We start from the raw sequence: 15,985 nt of genomic DNA, 5'->3' as shown, positions 1-15,985 counted from the left end.
AAATAAAGTTTATGTTTAAGGTTCAAATCTTATGATTAAAATAAAAACATAATTATAATAGCATTTATTCTTTTGTAAATATAAAAATATTTTAATTTTTTCTTAGGTGTCACTAAAGGTAAATTATGAGAGTTTAGGGCAAACCGTCTGTTTAGAGGGTTTAGTGCAAGACATGTTACTCTTTGACCTCATGCAATTACATTTACATGTCTCATTTTGTTAGTGGATTCTTCCTGTTTTAAGAATGTCAACAATACATGACAAATATTGCTTCATTCTTAGCTGCTTCCCCTTGCTGTAATTGCATGGAATATCCATGCACTCCATTTTCATCAAACTTTGCTACACCTTCCCTCCAGTTTTTTTTAAACAGACACAAAAACTTTATTTAAAAAAAGAGAGAGTAAAATTCATTGCTAAAAAAACCAGTAATAAGTGAAAAAAATGAAATTATATATTCATTTGTATAATTGTCTAATTCCTTTTAGCAAAGATGAAAAAAATGACAAGAGGGTGGCAATGATGATGAATCGTCTGCGAATCAGAGGTGAAGATATCATGAAATAGGGCCTATTTGACTTTTGCCCCCCCCCCCCAAATAGAAAAGGTTGTCACCTTTTGCTATTTTCACTTTTTGTATATACTTCTCCTCCAAAACCAACCCCACCATTTCTCAAATTCCAAGCCCACCTCCATTATATTGTTATCATCATCTCTTCAATATTCAACATAATAATTACACTTCTTTTGCTAAATAATTAATTTTTAATTTCCCATTGCTATAGTTTTTAAAAATATTCCTTGTGGACCATATATACACCCACTGCTCTCATCATTTTGATTATTGTATACAATTCTATTATTCATCAATTATGTTAATTTGGTACTTTTGATGGTAATTATATTTGTGATAAAATGATGGTTAAAAATCATTAAACATGTTATAGGATTATAAGGTTGTTTTTTTTTATTAATTGAAATTAAAATTATACATGAGCAAAAGGAGCTTATAATGATATGTATATAATTGTATCATGCAACTTATCCTAAAAAAATTATATCATGAATCAAAAGACAGCAATAATTAGATATATGATGTTTCATTTTTTTTTATGCAAATTTGAAGAAATTCAAATATGATTTCTTTTAAAATGAAGATATAATTATGGATCGCAACTTACTGCAAAATTTTGATAAATAAAAATATTGGATAAATTGTTTTTATTTTATTTTATATAATTTGCAGTTGAAGCTGGCGTGGAACAAACGTAGTCATGATGTCAAAACGGTACGTTTTAAGGGAATAATTATGAAGCATAATTTGCACTTTGCAATGACCCTTTTTGGGTTCCTTTTCAAAAGAGAAATTTTAAACCTAATGTTTAGATATTAGTGTTGTTTAGTTAGTTTATGAAATTATAACCCCCCTAAAATAAAGTTTATGAAATGGGCCCTAATTTGGGGGAGATAGGGACTTGGCAATCTCAATTCCCAAACTTCTTTTCATTTTCTCTATCTTTATAACTTATACCTCATCATTCTTTTATTTCCTTATTATTTTCATTAGGGTTCAAATTTCGATTAAAATTGAATTAACCGACCGAACCGAACTAATTTGGTTAATCTATCGATTCACCGATCTAATTCAGTCGGAGGTCGGTTAATAGTTTTTTAAAAGTTCGATTATCGGTTAATTTGATTCAAAATTGGGTAATTAACCAAACTTTCAAAAAACCAGTATTATTTATTACCAATTCGGTTAATTTTAATTTGGTTAATTCGGTTAAATGAACATTACCCATTTATTTTTTTGTTTTAACAAAAAAATATATAAAAATTTTAGTTAATTTAGTTAACCGAAATAGTTCGGTTTGATTAATTTGTTTTGAAAAAAAATTGAGTTCAGTTAACGGTTAAGGATTTAAAAAGTTTGGTTAATCTAGTTAATACTAATTCGATTCAGTTAATAACAAGAGCTCCTACTTATCCCAATTTTATCTTTTGTTTGGATTTAAAGTTATGCATCGAATATATATATATTATTAAAATTAAAAATTGGTTGAGATATTAAAATAGAAAGAGAATTCAAGGTTGAAGATATGGATAGGATGGGCGGGATTCCGGGTTATGATTCATCATCTCTAACACTAAAATTCCATGGAATGATTACACCACGCTCTCTAACATTTACTCTTCTCCCTCAGCTAACTTTCAAATCATACAAACAGCACCCATTTTAATTTAAACACTATATAAACCTACATTACTTCATATTTCTTATATAAATATAAGCTTTACTTCCAATCATAACTTCCCAAACCCTTAAATCGAAAATAAAATGTGTTTAAATGCATTCAAATTAATTTGCCTTCTATATTTTTATTATAATAATAATGACGTCAAATGAATTAAGATTCAATCAACTAAATACAACATAATTTATTTTAAATATAATCCTAATATAAAAAAAAGTATTTTTCTAATAAAAAGATTGAATTTGAATATAATACTACAATTAATTCAATATTTAAGTGATATATCGAATAAATTATTTTTTACATCAAACATTGCATTGATAATTTAATTTCCATCGCAAGTAAATAAAAAGAAAAAGGAGCTACTAAACGACAAACTTAAAAGGAATTAAGCAAGATAATAACTTACACTAACAAATATTGCATAAAAAATGGCCAAACAATTTAAGATTTTTTATCACTTACCTATCCAACATGCATAAATTTTGCTCACAAAACATTACTTCAATTTGTGTTATTAGTTTTTTTTTAGTTTGAGGATTTAATTCATATATTTTATTTTGGTTAATTTTAATTATTGTATTTTTTTAATTAGTTAATTTTAGTCTTCAAACTTTTTGAAAATTAAGATTTTAGGTTTGATTCAAAATGGTAATTGTTAAACTCATTTGATTAAATTCTATTAATCTTGAATAATGTGTAAAGTCGTAGATTTAGTCCATGCTCTCGTAGCGAATCATTATGAGTCATTGTACATTTCAAATTTTGAAATTTTAATATTGACACAAGTAACAATAGTTAAATCTACTAACTAGCTTTTTTGTAAGTAAGATGTAAAAGTATAAAGCTAACATGGTATTACATAAAATGTGCCCATAAGCCAGGTTAAACCCAACTAAATTTTTAAACCCATTTGCCATGCCCAGACCATCCGGGCCATGAACACTTCTATTGCATACTACATAAACTAATAATAGAATTTAATTAAACATTTCATGCCTTTGCCATATACCCATGACTAAGGTGCCATCGACATGACCTCTCTCTTTCTGCGGGTCTGGGGAGTGGGTGTTTTTCTTTTTAATTATTAAAAAGTTTAAATTTAAGAAAAGAAAAGAGAAAAAAATGTTGGGTAAGTGGGAGTAGTGGAAATTGAACATTACTACACAGTAACCATAATGATGAGCATTGAACATGTAGCATACTGTCAACTTCCTGAATTTCACGTGACCCGGGTTTAAGCATCAGGCTTTAAAAATAGTAAACAATTTCTGCTGCAACTTTTTTAATATTTTTCATGTGAGATTTAGCTTACATATGAAAGATTTAGAGAGTGATAAAATGTAACAAATATCAAAGGTTATGATGATTAACACAAGCCAACAATCTCATTCTATACACCTCTTTTTATATCTATTAGCTTCCTTAAAATTCACCAGGAGAGTATTCGAAATAAGAGTGTTCAAAACACTTAGCTGAGCAAAGTTATGAGCCGTTCCATTTCCATTTGCTAAAATCAGAAAACAATCATTAGCCACTAGACCCAAATCAGATTCTACGATGACAGCAGCGACCCTCCTCTCCTTTAGCCATGAAAGAGCTTCACGAACTGCTAATGCCATGGATATGTTGGCCTCCATACACCCATCCCAAACACGAAATAGGCTGCCTACAGAACCATATCTTTACAAATTACATACACTATCCTTCTTATATCAATGGATAGTTAATACCAATAAAAATCATTTATCACTTAATAGTTAACACTCACATTTGCTTCTTTGGCACTGAAGATGTTAATTCTTAGGGATAATATAATTTTTAGCCATTTAACTTAATAATTAAGTCTATTTTAGTATTTATATATATTTTTTATTCATTTTTATACTTGAACTTATCAATTAAATTCAAGGCTGGATTGATTAGTTGGGCCAATTGAACTAAAAACCGACTGATATATTAGTTCGAGCAAAGTAGTTGAACCAATTTAATAAATTGTTTATAAATTTTTAATTAATTAATTAATTGATTATTATTTATCTAGCAATTATACCACGTCAAATTTTTATATTTTTTTAATTTTCAAATGATGTTTAGGAACCAAAATGAATCTGACTCAAGTTTAAGTATCAAAATAGATAAAAGAAACACACCAAGAAATTTAATTGTCAAGTGCAAAAGATTATATTATCCCAGAGGGAACGCCATACAAGCATACTTTGCTGAAATCTATAGGTTTAATTCTTTGTTTTTTTTTTCTCAGAAACATTTTATTAAATAAACAAAATAATTAAAGTAAAAGATTACATTCATTACAAAATCTAAATATTTCAAGAAAAGTAGGAGATATATTTATTCAAACAAGACAAAAATCCAATAAAAAACAAACATAGGATTAGGAATTTATTGTACCATATTAGCTTATAAAATTAAAGGATTAAAAAATGAGAGGAAAACGTGATAGAAAAGTGTGTAATTTAGCAGAGGAGTGGAGAATTGCAGGCCCCTAAACCCTAAAAACAGTCGAAATTGGAGGAAAAGGATCCCACATCGCCACAATACATAAAATAGCATCCCAACCCACTTCCATAAATTAAAGAGCTAATGGAGGTATGAAAGTCACGGAGCCGTGCGGTGAGCACAAAGCGAACTATTCTTTCGCCTTTTACTAAAGAATACCGTGTGCTCGCCGCTCTTGGCGGCATACGCCTATTTTTGGAGGGTGGTTCTATGTGGAACGGCCCTATCAATTATTAGTGAAAGACTTTAAAAGCTAGTTTTAGGTATCAAGAAGAAAAAAATCAAAATATCACATTTTAACTTCGGTACTGACCTATTCCCTGTAGGAATTTATGAACATTAGGCCATCCTTAAACTGAGCTCCAGCTCTGGTCTTTTGCATCAAGCATTGAATGTAAACTTGAACCTTCTGGAATTCCTAATGGAGGATCTTGGCATGCACAGTTATCAACCGTATATAATTCCCATTCCTTAATTCCACATTTCTCCAAAGCTGAAGATAATCTGTTGCTCTGTGTCTGTTTAGGTTATGGCCCATCCGGACTAACCAGCACCGCTCCAGTGTACGATTGTCCGGCCACTCGTGCTGCCCCATGGTAATGGAACAGACCCCAACTAAAATCTTCTGATACATCTACGATTGTCCAATACTCCTTCGAAACAACCCCGTTATCCAAGACACTGAAGTAAAATGTCCCTGGAACGTTTGCTCTCTTGACTCGATATTTACGACGCCTCCAAACCAATTCTCCTTCTAAAGTTTTAACCTGAAAAACTGGCTCGTACCAAAACGATCCCTTCGCCTTTCCCCTGTAAAATAGCTGGTACTGACATGGGAACTGATCATAGGCTGGGTTCTGCCCTGCTACGACTCGCCAACTCCAATCCAAACTCCCCATCCAACCAACAAATAAATCTTCGGCGGTTTCATGGCACAAGTCCTTCCCTCGAAACTTAAGCATAGGCTGCACGTACGGCTTTTCGGGGATCTTCGCATCTAAATCAAGACAATTGTTTTTCTGAAGAACACACAGAGAAAATGCTTCTAGTTTCGGACTTTCAAATGAAGCAATACACCGATAATTACACACCTGATCTACAGGGCTGCATTTGTTCAAGCATTGAAGTGCTTTCCTACAATTCGGATCCATAAGACAATCCAATATCTGAGGTCCACAATTCTTCACCATACAGTTCAGGGTTGAAAAGCCCTTTGATCTCAAGTTCTTCAAGGTCGGGACTGGCTGAATATAAGCATTGATAATAACCAACAAACAGAACCTTATATCGTCAGAATTACACCGGTCCCATGCCTCCGATACGGTTTGCACAACTTCCTTTGTTTCATCTGTTTTCTTCAGTTGAGAAATTCCCACCACTTTGTCAAAGATACTTCCTTTCATTTCACTGTGGACATAAGAGCCTCCTAATTTGTTAACCAAACCCGGGTCGGATTCAAAGCAGATTACGTTAGGGATGTTTCCGCTATTTGTCCCAATCCATTTCACCGAGTCTTGATTAGTAACAGCTACAACTAGCAAAATATCTGCACAAGCCAATTCCTTTTGCAGATCCATGGCTGTTTGATAATTAGATTGATGGAAATTGTCAGTGACAACAACCATGTCATATCCTTCATCCACCCATTTCAATCTTTTTGCCTGATCAGTAGCATAAACAATCAAGAAACCATATATAATTCCCAAAATAGCACCATCAAAATTCCACACTTGCTCAATAAAAATGTCCATTAATGTAAATGCAACACTACAAAATAAACTGATAGCTTTTTAGGTTCAATTGCAAGTTTTGCTACACTAAATTAATTTAATATCAATGTTAGTAAAATTGTAAAATCATATACTCTCTTTTTCTTAATTTTTTGTCAAAATTTTAAATCTATATGAAAAAAAATTTCCCAAATATCTTTCGAAATCTTAAACTAAAAGTAAAATGAGAACGAAAAACAAAATGAATTTTAAGAAAATATCAAGTAAAAAATAGTAACACTTACGGTGTGCATCATAACCTCCTCCCAGGGGGTGCATTTTAATGGGCTGACGCTTCCTTGGCCGACCACTGCCACAATCCTTACCGGCGGGTCTTTTTGCTCCGTCACCGCATTTTTTTCCTTCTCCGTCTTTAGAACCACAGTAACAGTTGGTCTAGAGCTGGAAGTCGGATGAAGTGGAAAACGAGAGGCTCTGAATCGATGGTTTGGCGGAGGTAACGCGGTGCGGATGGAGGTGAAGCAGCGTTTGAGCGGAGCACCGGTTTTGGATTTGGATAGAGGTGGAGGCGGAGGTTCCAGAACCAAGCTCATGACTTTACGGGTTTGAAAGGTAAGAGTGGGAGGGAGAGTTACTTGCAACGCTAAACTAAGTAGGATTGAAAATGGTGGTTGGTTGGTAGAGGAGTGTAGAACCCGCCCGCCTTTTCCAACTTGCTAGAACCGGCGTTTCAATACGTGGCGTGTTTCTGTTGAAGGATATGTTAACTTACGAACAAATTAATCCCTCTAAAACAACAATTTAATCCTGAGTTATTAAAAACAATTAATAAAAATGATAATATTTTTAATCAATTTAGCATAATAATAAATTTAGCTCTCATAATTTACATATTCTATCAATTTGATCATAATTTAATAAATTTAACTCACAATATTTTTGCAAATATGCAAATGTTTGAGATTAAATTTGTTGAATTTTTTAAAACTAAGCCCAAATTAAAAAATATATATATGTAAATATTGAGGGATAAATTTATTATTGTATCAAAATTATGCACAATTAACAAAGAGGGACTAATTTAGAGTTTCAAAATTGAAAGAGAGTAGAGAAGTGTTTTACCCTGCACTATACTTAGATTGTGAATTTAGTATGTATGTCCTAATTTCATCAAAGTTGGAAATTTAAGTGAACTAGAAAGTTGTGTACTTAAGTGAGCAGTGATGTGGTATTGATTTAAAATTTAGGGTTGGACCTTTCACACATTCAATCTCACCAATTCTGAATCAGATTGGATTTACAGAAAGCATCATCGCAAACGTCAATTCTCAATTCCAATTGTGTATTATAAAAAGAAAATCATAGCAGCCTCTTAAATATTCTAATCCCATAACTTGTCCATTGGTAAGGTTCATAATAATAAATTTGGTTGCACAATCAAATTCTCTATTTTTTATTTATATATATTAATATAATTTTATATGGTTAATATTTTAAGAATGAAGAAATAATAGAGGATACGCGCGATTATCACTAAAACTTGGCTACAAACTTGTGAATCGTCGTATCCTCGTACGTTTCACAACTGCCAGGGGATGAATGAAATGCATAATCCAACCTTCAAAACCTTTCGTATATATGTACAGACTATTTTAACTTAAAAAGCATTTTCAATTGAGCGGGGCGTCACCGCAAACGTCACATTTTCAACTCCAATTATTACTTCCTTCTTTTTCGGTGTGTATAAGAACCCATATCAGCCTCTGCAATTATCCTCATCCCATTAACTGTCAAGTTATAACTAGAATACCGACTCATCATCTGCCCTTCAATGGCGGACCAACCACAACCACCCCCCCAAGTCCTCTTAGTAACATTCGCTTCTCAAGGCCACATTAACCCTTCCCTTCAATTTGCCAATAAACTCATCAACAATGGCGTCCACGTCACGTTGATGTCGGCTTCTTCCATGATTCACCAATTCAACAAAGCTTCACCTGTCCATGGCTTGTCCTACGCCTATTACTCCGACGGCTATGACCATGCCTTTCAACTTTCCGGTGACACGAATCATTACCTTTCCGAGACAAAGCGTCACGGTACTCAATCCTTGAGAGAGTTTCTTGCTGATCAAGGCACTAGGTTCACTTCCATTGTTTACTGTACTCTTCTCCCTTGGGTGGCAACGGTGGCTCGTGAGTTTCACATCCCAGCCACCCTCCTCTGGTTCCAGCCAGCTTCTCTTTTGAACATCTGTCACCATTACTTCAAGGGATACGATGAGATCATTACCAAAAACATCGATGACCCCATGTTTACAGTTCAAATGCCGGGGCTGCCACCGCTTTCTCGCCATGATTTACCTTCCTTTTTCATCCCGTCCAATCCACAAGCTATGCCACTCTTAACCATGAAAGAACATGTAGAAGTTCTTGACCAAGAGACCAACCCCAGAGTTTTAGTTAACACGTTCGATCTATTAGAAACTGAAGCCATAAAAGCGGCTGACAAGTGGTACAGTATGGTCGGAATCGGACCATTAATGCCAAACCTTGCTGAAACATCCATGGGAGGTGATCTTTTCAAGGTCACAAAAGAGCATAGAGAAATGGAATGGCTCAACACAAAGCCTGAAACATCAGTCATTTATGTCGCATTTGGGAGCCTTTCCACATTGGCTAAACCACAAATGGAGCTACTCGCGAAGGGGTTGCTTGAAACTGGGCGTCCATTTTTGTGGGTGATAAGGGAAAGTACTGATGAACAAGAAACGGATCCATTGAGTAGGTTAAATGAACTGAAAAAGCTAGGGATGATAGTGCCATGGTGCTCACAAGTGCAAGTTCTTTCCCACCCATCGATCGGATGCTTTTTAACACACAGTGGGTGGAACTCGACGTTCGAAAGCTTGGTTTCAGGGGTACCCATGGTGACATTTCCTCAATGGGTAGACCAAGGAACCAATTCCAAGCTCGTCCAAGATGTATGGAAAACAGGTGTACGTCTAAGACAGAATGAAGATGGAATGGTTGAAGCTGGTGAGATAAAAAGATGCTTGGAAATGGTGATGGGAGGTGAAGAAATTAAAAAGAATGCGAAGAAATGGAAGGATTTGGCTAAAGAAGCTGTGGAGGAAGGAGGGACTTCATATAACAACATTAAAGCTTTCGTGGAAGAGCTTACAAATAAATAAATAATTCCAGTTATTTTGTATAAAATAAATAATTATAAAATTTTAATTTATTTCCAGACATGATCTAATATTGTTAAAAAATGAAATATCATTTTATAAATTTTGTTGGTGTATTAAATACATATTTTTATTTAGTAATATTGTTTTATATTTGGAATATAGTTTAAAATGATAGGAGAAGATTATTTGATGTTTAGGTTTTTTAATTAATTTTAAGTATATTATTAAAATTTTTATATTAATATTGAAATCTTTCACCTTTTCTTAAAGCATTGCCACTTCAAAAAACATCAAACTTTAATCATTGCAAAAAAGCTATATATTTAAACAAACCTAATTGGATTTCTTAAAGTCTTAACACCATCTTTACTTTGTTGGGATTATTTAAAACAACAATATCTACAATTTACTTCAAACATATCCAAATAATATTGTTTATACTAATCCTATGAGATGAAAATTAATGTAATATAATATTTTTAAATTTTAATTAATTTTTATCTAATCACATCATCTGTACCAAGTTCAAAAAAAAAAAAAACTAATTCTAACTAGAATATTTGCGCAAGCCTAATTTGTATCGAATTTAGATATAGTATTTTGTCCAAACTTTGAATTATATTAATTTACAATCATTTGTGCTTGGACCGGCTTACCCAACTTATAAAATCAAAATAATGGTATGAACAACTACTCAAACCAACAAACCAACAATTTATGGTCCGATTGGCTTTCTTTTGGATTGATAGTGTATTTATTTTTAGTGAGGTTAAAAATAGTAGTAGTGGTGAAATTGATTATTATAGTGATGAGATTGGATATTATAGCGATGAGATTAAAAAAATAGAATATAAAAGAACTATTAAACATATTAAATTAGAAATAATTTATAATAAAAAAATACCACTAATAACATTTTATTAAATTTTGTATATAATAAAAAATAAATTATTTAGCATTTACAAAATTAATAAATAATTAAATGTTATTACAATCATATTTATATCTAATAATAATTTTATCAATAAATAATTAAAAGGTTTTGAAATCCAAATATTTATTATTTTATTTAATATTCCAAAACTAATCATATAGTTGTTGAATTTATTTTTACTTTATATTTTATTTGTATAGTTCTATATTCTATGTTATATTTATATTTATCTATTTGTATTTTCTTACTTTTATATTATAAATTCTATTTGATAGTTTTATTTTTTAGCCATTATCTAGCTAGCTTATTTTATTTATCAATAAAAGGATAGAAAAGAGTCTGGTTGTATTTAGCTTTCTTTACTCAAAAATGGGTAAATGGGTTTTTGTACATAAGATTAAAGAGTGAATTGGTTATTCTGTTAAAAATTCTATCTATTTTTACTATTAAAAAATAGTCCGTGTATGTCATGAGATACATATAGCACGCTACATGTCATTGTTTAGTTAATCTATTAGCTATGTCAGCTTTTAACTCTAGAATTGAATGAAATTTTAACAGAAGAAATTAATTTACTCTTTGATATAATGTACAATGATTATCTTGTCATTTTTAAGTAAAAAGAAAAAAGAAAAATGCAATCTAACAATTAATATACGGGTCTATATGATATTTTACCAAAAATAACAAAATAATAAAAAAAAGAGCAAAGTAAAGACTAGGGATGACAACCGAAATGGAAAATATGGGGTTCCTTTTTGTCCTTCTTTACATCAGGCTGAAGGCTTTAGGATGATAGGAATGATATAATGGGTTGGGTTTTAAGATAATGGGTTTAAATTAAGTTTTAAAAATACCGTCCACAACTTTGTTTGAATAAAGAATGGGCTCCCATGTTTAGATGGATAATTTAACCTTTAAATACATTTATTAGAAAATCAAATCAATATGAAGAATCGAACTGAAAGTATGGTAGCTACCTAACAAAATTCTTTTATGGGATCAAAATTAAATTATAATTGTAATACCCAATTTTAGCCCGGGCCCAAAATCATAGATAAATAAACACCAAATTAAAACAAAATAAAATAAACCAAATAAATGCCCAGTTTATTACAATAGTAGGCCCGATTAATTTGTCCAAACCCAAAACACATTAGACCACCTAGCCCAACTAACTAAACCCCAACCCGTTTTAACCCAAATCACTAGCCCAAAATCAGACCTGAATACACCTAGCCCAAAACCGAAACAAATAGAAACCCTAGAGTTTCAGAAATGGCACGAGCGCCGCAACAGTGACCTCCAGCACCGCTCTCCCTAGCCACGCACACCTCCGTACCGCCACGTCAACCCCCGTACGAACGTACCTGCACGCAAACAAACAAAGGCAGCAAAGAACAAACCAATTGGATATTTTTTATTTTATTTTGATTTTATTCGATTTCTTTTCGAGTTCTTTGAAAAAATGAGAATATAAGAACCGAAAGAATTTTTGTATTTCTCCTTACGCGCATGCTGAATACAAAAAGTTTGAAATACAGAAAGGTGATTCATTTTTTTGGTCTTCTTTTATTTTTCCTTTTTTCCTTTTCAACGCTTATTTGATTCGTGATTTATAAGGGAAATAATAGAAAGAAATTAAAAGAGGGGAGAAAATACCTCGTCGTCGAATCCCCTGTTCTCTCTGTCGCCGTCAGAGCTTGAGCAGGGGTTTAGAGATCTGTTTGAAGGATCGATGAGCAGAGCGGCGCAACCATGTATAGAAGGGCCTAGGGTTTCTTCTTTTAACTTTTGTTTTAAAAATAAAGAAAAGGGGTTGCTGATTAGGTTAACAGGGCGTTTGTAGTGCATTGAAACGGCGTCGTTTAAAGGCCTGTGACCCGCGCAGTGGCCCTTCCTGAGGGAAGGATCCGCGCGTTTTGGGTCTGATGGGATTATTGCGCAACAAGCCCCTCCGCATTTGCTTTCATTTTAATTCGATTTTTATTCGTTTTTAATTGTTACCTCATATTTAGTTCCAATTTCAATTAGATCCATGATTAAACGGCATCGTTTCGATGATTGGGTTTAAGTGCCTGAATTTATGCGCTTAATTGCTTTAATAACCCTTTTGATGTTAAATAGTTTCCAATTCAGTCGTTTGCATATTTATTTCAAATCAACCCTTAGAATTTTTTTTGGGTTCAAAATAGATCCATCCCCATTAAATTAATCAGTTTATTATTATTGATTTCATTTAAGGTTATTATAATTATTAGTTTTTTGTATATACCTACTAACCTATTTTTCCTACAATTTTTTTATTATTTAATATTATTTCATGAATTCATTACTTAATTTTATAAATATTTTTTTTATATGCTATCTTAGCATAATTTATACATGTTTTCTCTGTTCGTGTATGTATAGATATATACAATTAGTTTCAAAATTTTTCCATAGTATTATCTTATATTTTTATGTATGTATAAATAATATGCTTTTAATATGCGTATCTATATATATAATAACATACTATTAATTACAAATGTTTTTGTCATGCACGAAAGTCTTGTTTTTTTTTATTTGCTATTTTATTTTACTTATTTTAATTTTTATATATATTATTACTATATACTGTTATTTACCTTAGGTTTTATTTATACAAACCAAAATGTCGATATTAATTTTAAGTTATTCACTTTTATTTTATTTTTTATTAAATTTCCATTAAAATCCATTTAAACATTTTTTGTATAATTTTATTATTTTAATAGTTTATATTTTTATAATTTTTAAAAGATTAAATCAAACTTTTATCATCTTAGAGGGCTAAAATGTAATTTTACATTTACTAATTTACATTTTTAAAAATTTTAAAGAGCATAAATGAAAAATTTTCTATTTTAAGGGGAACACCCCCTACCAACTCCCTAGCTATGCCCTTGGTGGAAAGATTAGGTGTAGAGGTGCTCATGAGCCAGGTTAGGCCTAAGCATAATATTAACATTCTTTATGTTTGTCCAATCCCTACCCGACCCAAAATCTGGGCCTAAAATTTTGCACAAACTCACTCATATTTGTAAAAAAATTAATCCAAGCTTATTTTAGGTCTGCTCATATTATTTTTTAAAGATTTTTAAAAAATATTTATTTTATTTTAATATTTAATAATTTTATACATTTTTTATTTATTAAATTTTTTATATAATCATCTTAATATTATTTTAATGCTTACATTAGAGGAGTATTATATATTTAGTACATGTTTATTTTTTTTAATGTGTTCTAAATTACATGATATATAAAAATAACATAACATAAAATATTATAAACTTCAAATGGGCTCGACCCATATTTTAAATGAATTTAATTCTTTTGCTCAATCTCATTTTTTGAACTTAATATTTTTGCCCAAACCCACCTAAATTTCAAGCGGATCTTCAGACCTGAAAGGGTGACCTGACTTATAAACAAGTCTAATTAGATCACTATACATTTTGTTAAATAGAACGTTTTGTCCTTTAATTAGTTCTTAAAAAAGAAAACACGAAAAAAATTGGAAGGATTAAATATTGAAGGGATAAAATTTTAGAACGGTAGAAAACATATTTTTCGTTTCATTGGTATATTTAGTAAAAAAATGAAAAAATGAAAAGAAAAGAAAATTATTTCTATCTACTATTTGGTAGGGTTGAAAAATGAAAGGAAAAAAAATTAAAAATACATAATTTTAAACTAACACACACCTCTCTCTCATTTCCTCTCCTCTCATCTTTCCAATTTGGAAATATTAGTTTTTATACATTAGGATGGAAAATTATCATTTTTCCTATTTTTTCCTCTTAGTTTTTCTTTCCAACCAAATACACTCAAATTTATTTTCATTCTTCTTTTCCACTCCCTTCTCTCATTTTTCCACTTTCCCATCCAACTAAGCACACTCTCAAACCTGAAAAAGCTATTGGTTGTGACCTTATTCTAATTTATGAACTCATTTGCAACAAAGAAAAAACAACAAATACACCCTAATATATATATATATATACCAGGCAATGCTTATATAAAAGTAATATGTTTGCTATATTTTTGTTGGATAATTGAGTGGAGGCAATAGAATCGGAGACTTATATGAAAATAAATAGTAAACTTCAAGGCACGGATGATGCTTTCCAAAGAGAACTATCTGTCCTCACACAAAGTTGCTAGAGGGTTAAGACAAAGGTCTTCCCGAGATACAACGAAGTTCTGAATTTCCTTTTATTAGCAAAATCAAGGAATTTCCTAACTCTTACTCTACTTTCTAAAAATAGGATTGATTGTAATTGTGTAATTTGTGAGCACCATAATGCCTCTATTTATATGCACTCAATGAATACAATTTTGAAGAGCCACAACCCTTCATATTGGACATAATTCTTGGGAGAAACATGTCTCATGGAAATGTATCCATTGGATGATAAATCATCACTTTTAATTTGAATAATGCTTATGAATAATTAAATTTGTAATATGATAAATCATCACTTTTAATTTGAATAGTGCTCATGAAGAATTAATTTGCAATCTATAATTTCCAACAATCCCCCACTAGATTGCTAATTCCAGAAAATAAGTACACAACGATTATGCATAAAGAAAGGTGTCCACAGATTGAACTTTCTTTTAGTGTAAACTCTCAAAGTATCAACAAAGTGAATGGTGGCTAGTCACTTAAACCATCACTCTTAAAATCAATACCGGAAAACTTTCACAAATAACCTTAAAGCATTAGAGTAAGAGTTTAATTTGCTTTAGCACCATTATGGCCATGTGTTCATCCCGTTTTATGAACATGTACGAGAGAAAACCACAAAAAAAATCTCGTTGAAGCGGCAGCACTTCATATCCATATAGGTGGATTTCATGACAATTAATGTTCATCCATTAAGAGTAAAACTCATCCTCCTAAAATATAAACACACTAAATCCTGATCCTTAGTGTACGTTGTCACTCGATAACTTGTTATTACCCTTTAAACCTTGAAACTAAGTTTTGGCTAGAAGGAGGTAGGGTTTCCATTATCAATGATGTGATTAGAATGGTTTTAATCACATCTTAGTAGTGGTAATATTAACTTGTTATTGCGGTGTTGTATTTCTCTTCAAGAGCTTTCCATATTTCCACCGGGGATTGCATCGACATGTAAAGATCATACAATCGATCAGACAATGTGCTGAAGATGTGTCCTAGACATGTGAAATTGTCTTCTTCGTGCTTCTTCTTGAGTTCAGTCACTTTCGCAATTTCCTCGGCGTTTGCATTAGGAGTGGGATTCTCCACAGGTTGTAGGTTTGGATCCATAACGTATGCCACATTTAAGATGGTAAG

General features: G+C 31.6%; 2 protein-coding genes and 1 non-coding gene across 5 annotated transcripts; 2 read left to right on the top strand and 1 right to left on the bottom strand.

Annotated features, from left to right (window-relative positions):
• Positions 1-3,513: 3,513 nt before the first annotated feature.
• LOC107950602 (uncharacterized) lies at positions 3,514-7,270 on the bottom strand. 3 transcript variants are annotated; one of them, XR_005911125.1, is made up of 3 exons: positions 6,790-7,259; positions 5,089-6,436; positions 3,514-3,924 (listed from the first exon to the last, which is right to left on the bottom strand). XR_005911125.1 is itself a non-coding variant. In XM_016885481.2 (2 exons), the coding sequence occupies exons 1-2, from the start codon at positions 7,096-7,098 to the stop codon at positions 5,303-5,305; spliced, it is 1,443 nt and encodes a 480-aa protein (XP_016740970.1). In that variant the 5' UTR covers positions 7,099-7,270; the 3' UTR covers positions 4,584-5,302. The 3 variants fall into 3 exon arrangements, 1 of the variants encoding a protein (XP_016740970.1); XR_005911124.1 differs by lacking the exon at positions 3,514-3,924 and adding an exon at positions 4,584-4,998; XM_016885481.2 differs by lacking the exon at positions 3,514-3,924 and having other exon boundaries at positions 4,584-6,436; positions 6,790-7,270.
• Positions 4,881-4,997, top strand: LOC121215730 (U5 spliceosomal RNA). Its single transcript, XR_005911706.1, has one exon. It is a non-coding gene; the product is annotated as a U5 spliceosomal RNA (small nuclear RNA).
• A 1,005-nt stretch (positions 7,271-8,275) lies between the features above and the next one.
• LOC107950603 (UDP-glycosyltransferase 75C1) lies at positions 8,276-9,798 on the top strand. Its single transcript, XM_016885482.2, has one exon. The coding sequence runs from the start codon at positions 8,337-8,339 to the stop codon at positions 9,696-9,698; it is 1,362 nt and encodes a 453-aa protein (XP_016740971.1). The 5' UTR covers positions 8,276-8,336; the 3' UTR covers positions 9,699-9,798.
• The last annotated feature ends 6,187 nt before the right edge of the window (positions 9,799-15,985 follow it).

The sequence above is a fragment of the Gossypium hirsutum genome, chromosome D03 (assembly GCF_007990345.1).
Source record: "Gossypium hirsutum isolate 1008001.06 chromosome D03, Gossypium_hirsutum_v2.1, whole genome shotgun sequence".
In the NCBI taxonomy this organism is placed as follows: domain Eukaryota; kingdom Viridiplantae; phylum Streptophyta; class Magnoliopsida; order Malvales; family Malvaceae; genus Gossypium; species Gossypium hirsutum.
Note: the sequence above shows the minus strand (reverse complement) of the source record. Positions and strands in the feature narration are given on the sequence as shown.

What these genes read in the sequence shown, in the direction of transcription:
- LOC107950602 (XM_016885481.2), bottom strand. Translation starts at nt 7,098, where the DNA reads ATGAGCTTGGTTCTGGAACCTCCGCCTCCACCTCTATCCAAATCCAAA. An exon ending in AGGAGGTTATGATGCACACC is followed by an intron (nt 6,437 to 6,789) that starts GTAAGTGTTACT and finishes GCTACTGATCAG; the next exon opens with GCAAAAAGATTGAAATGGGT.
- LOC107950603 (XM_016885482.2), top strand. Translation starts at nt 8,337, where the DNA reads ATGGCGGACCAACCACAACCACCCCCCCAAGTCCTCTTAGTAACATTC.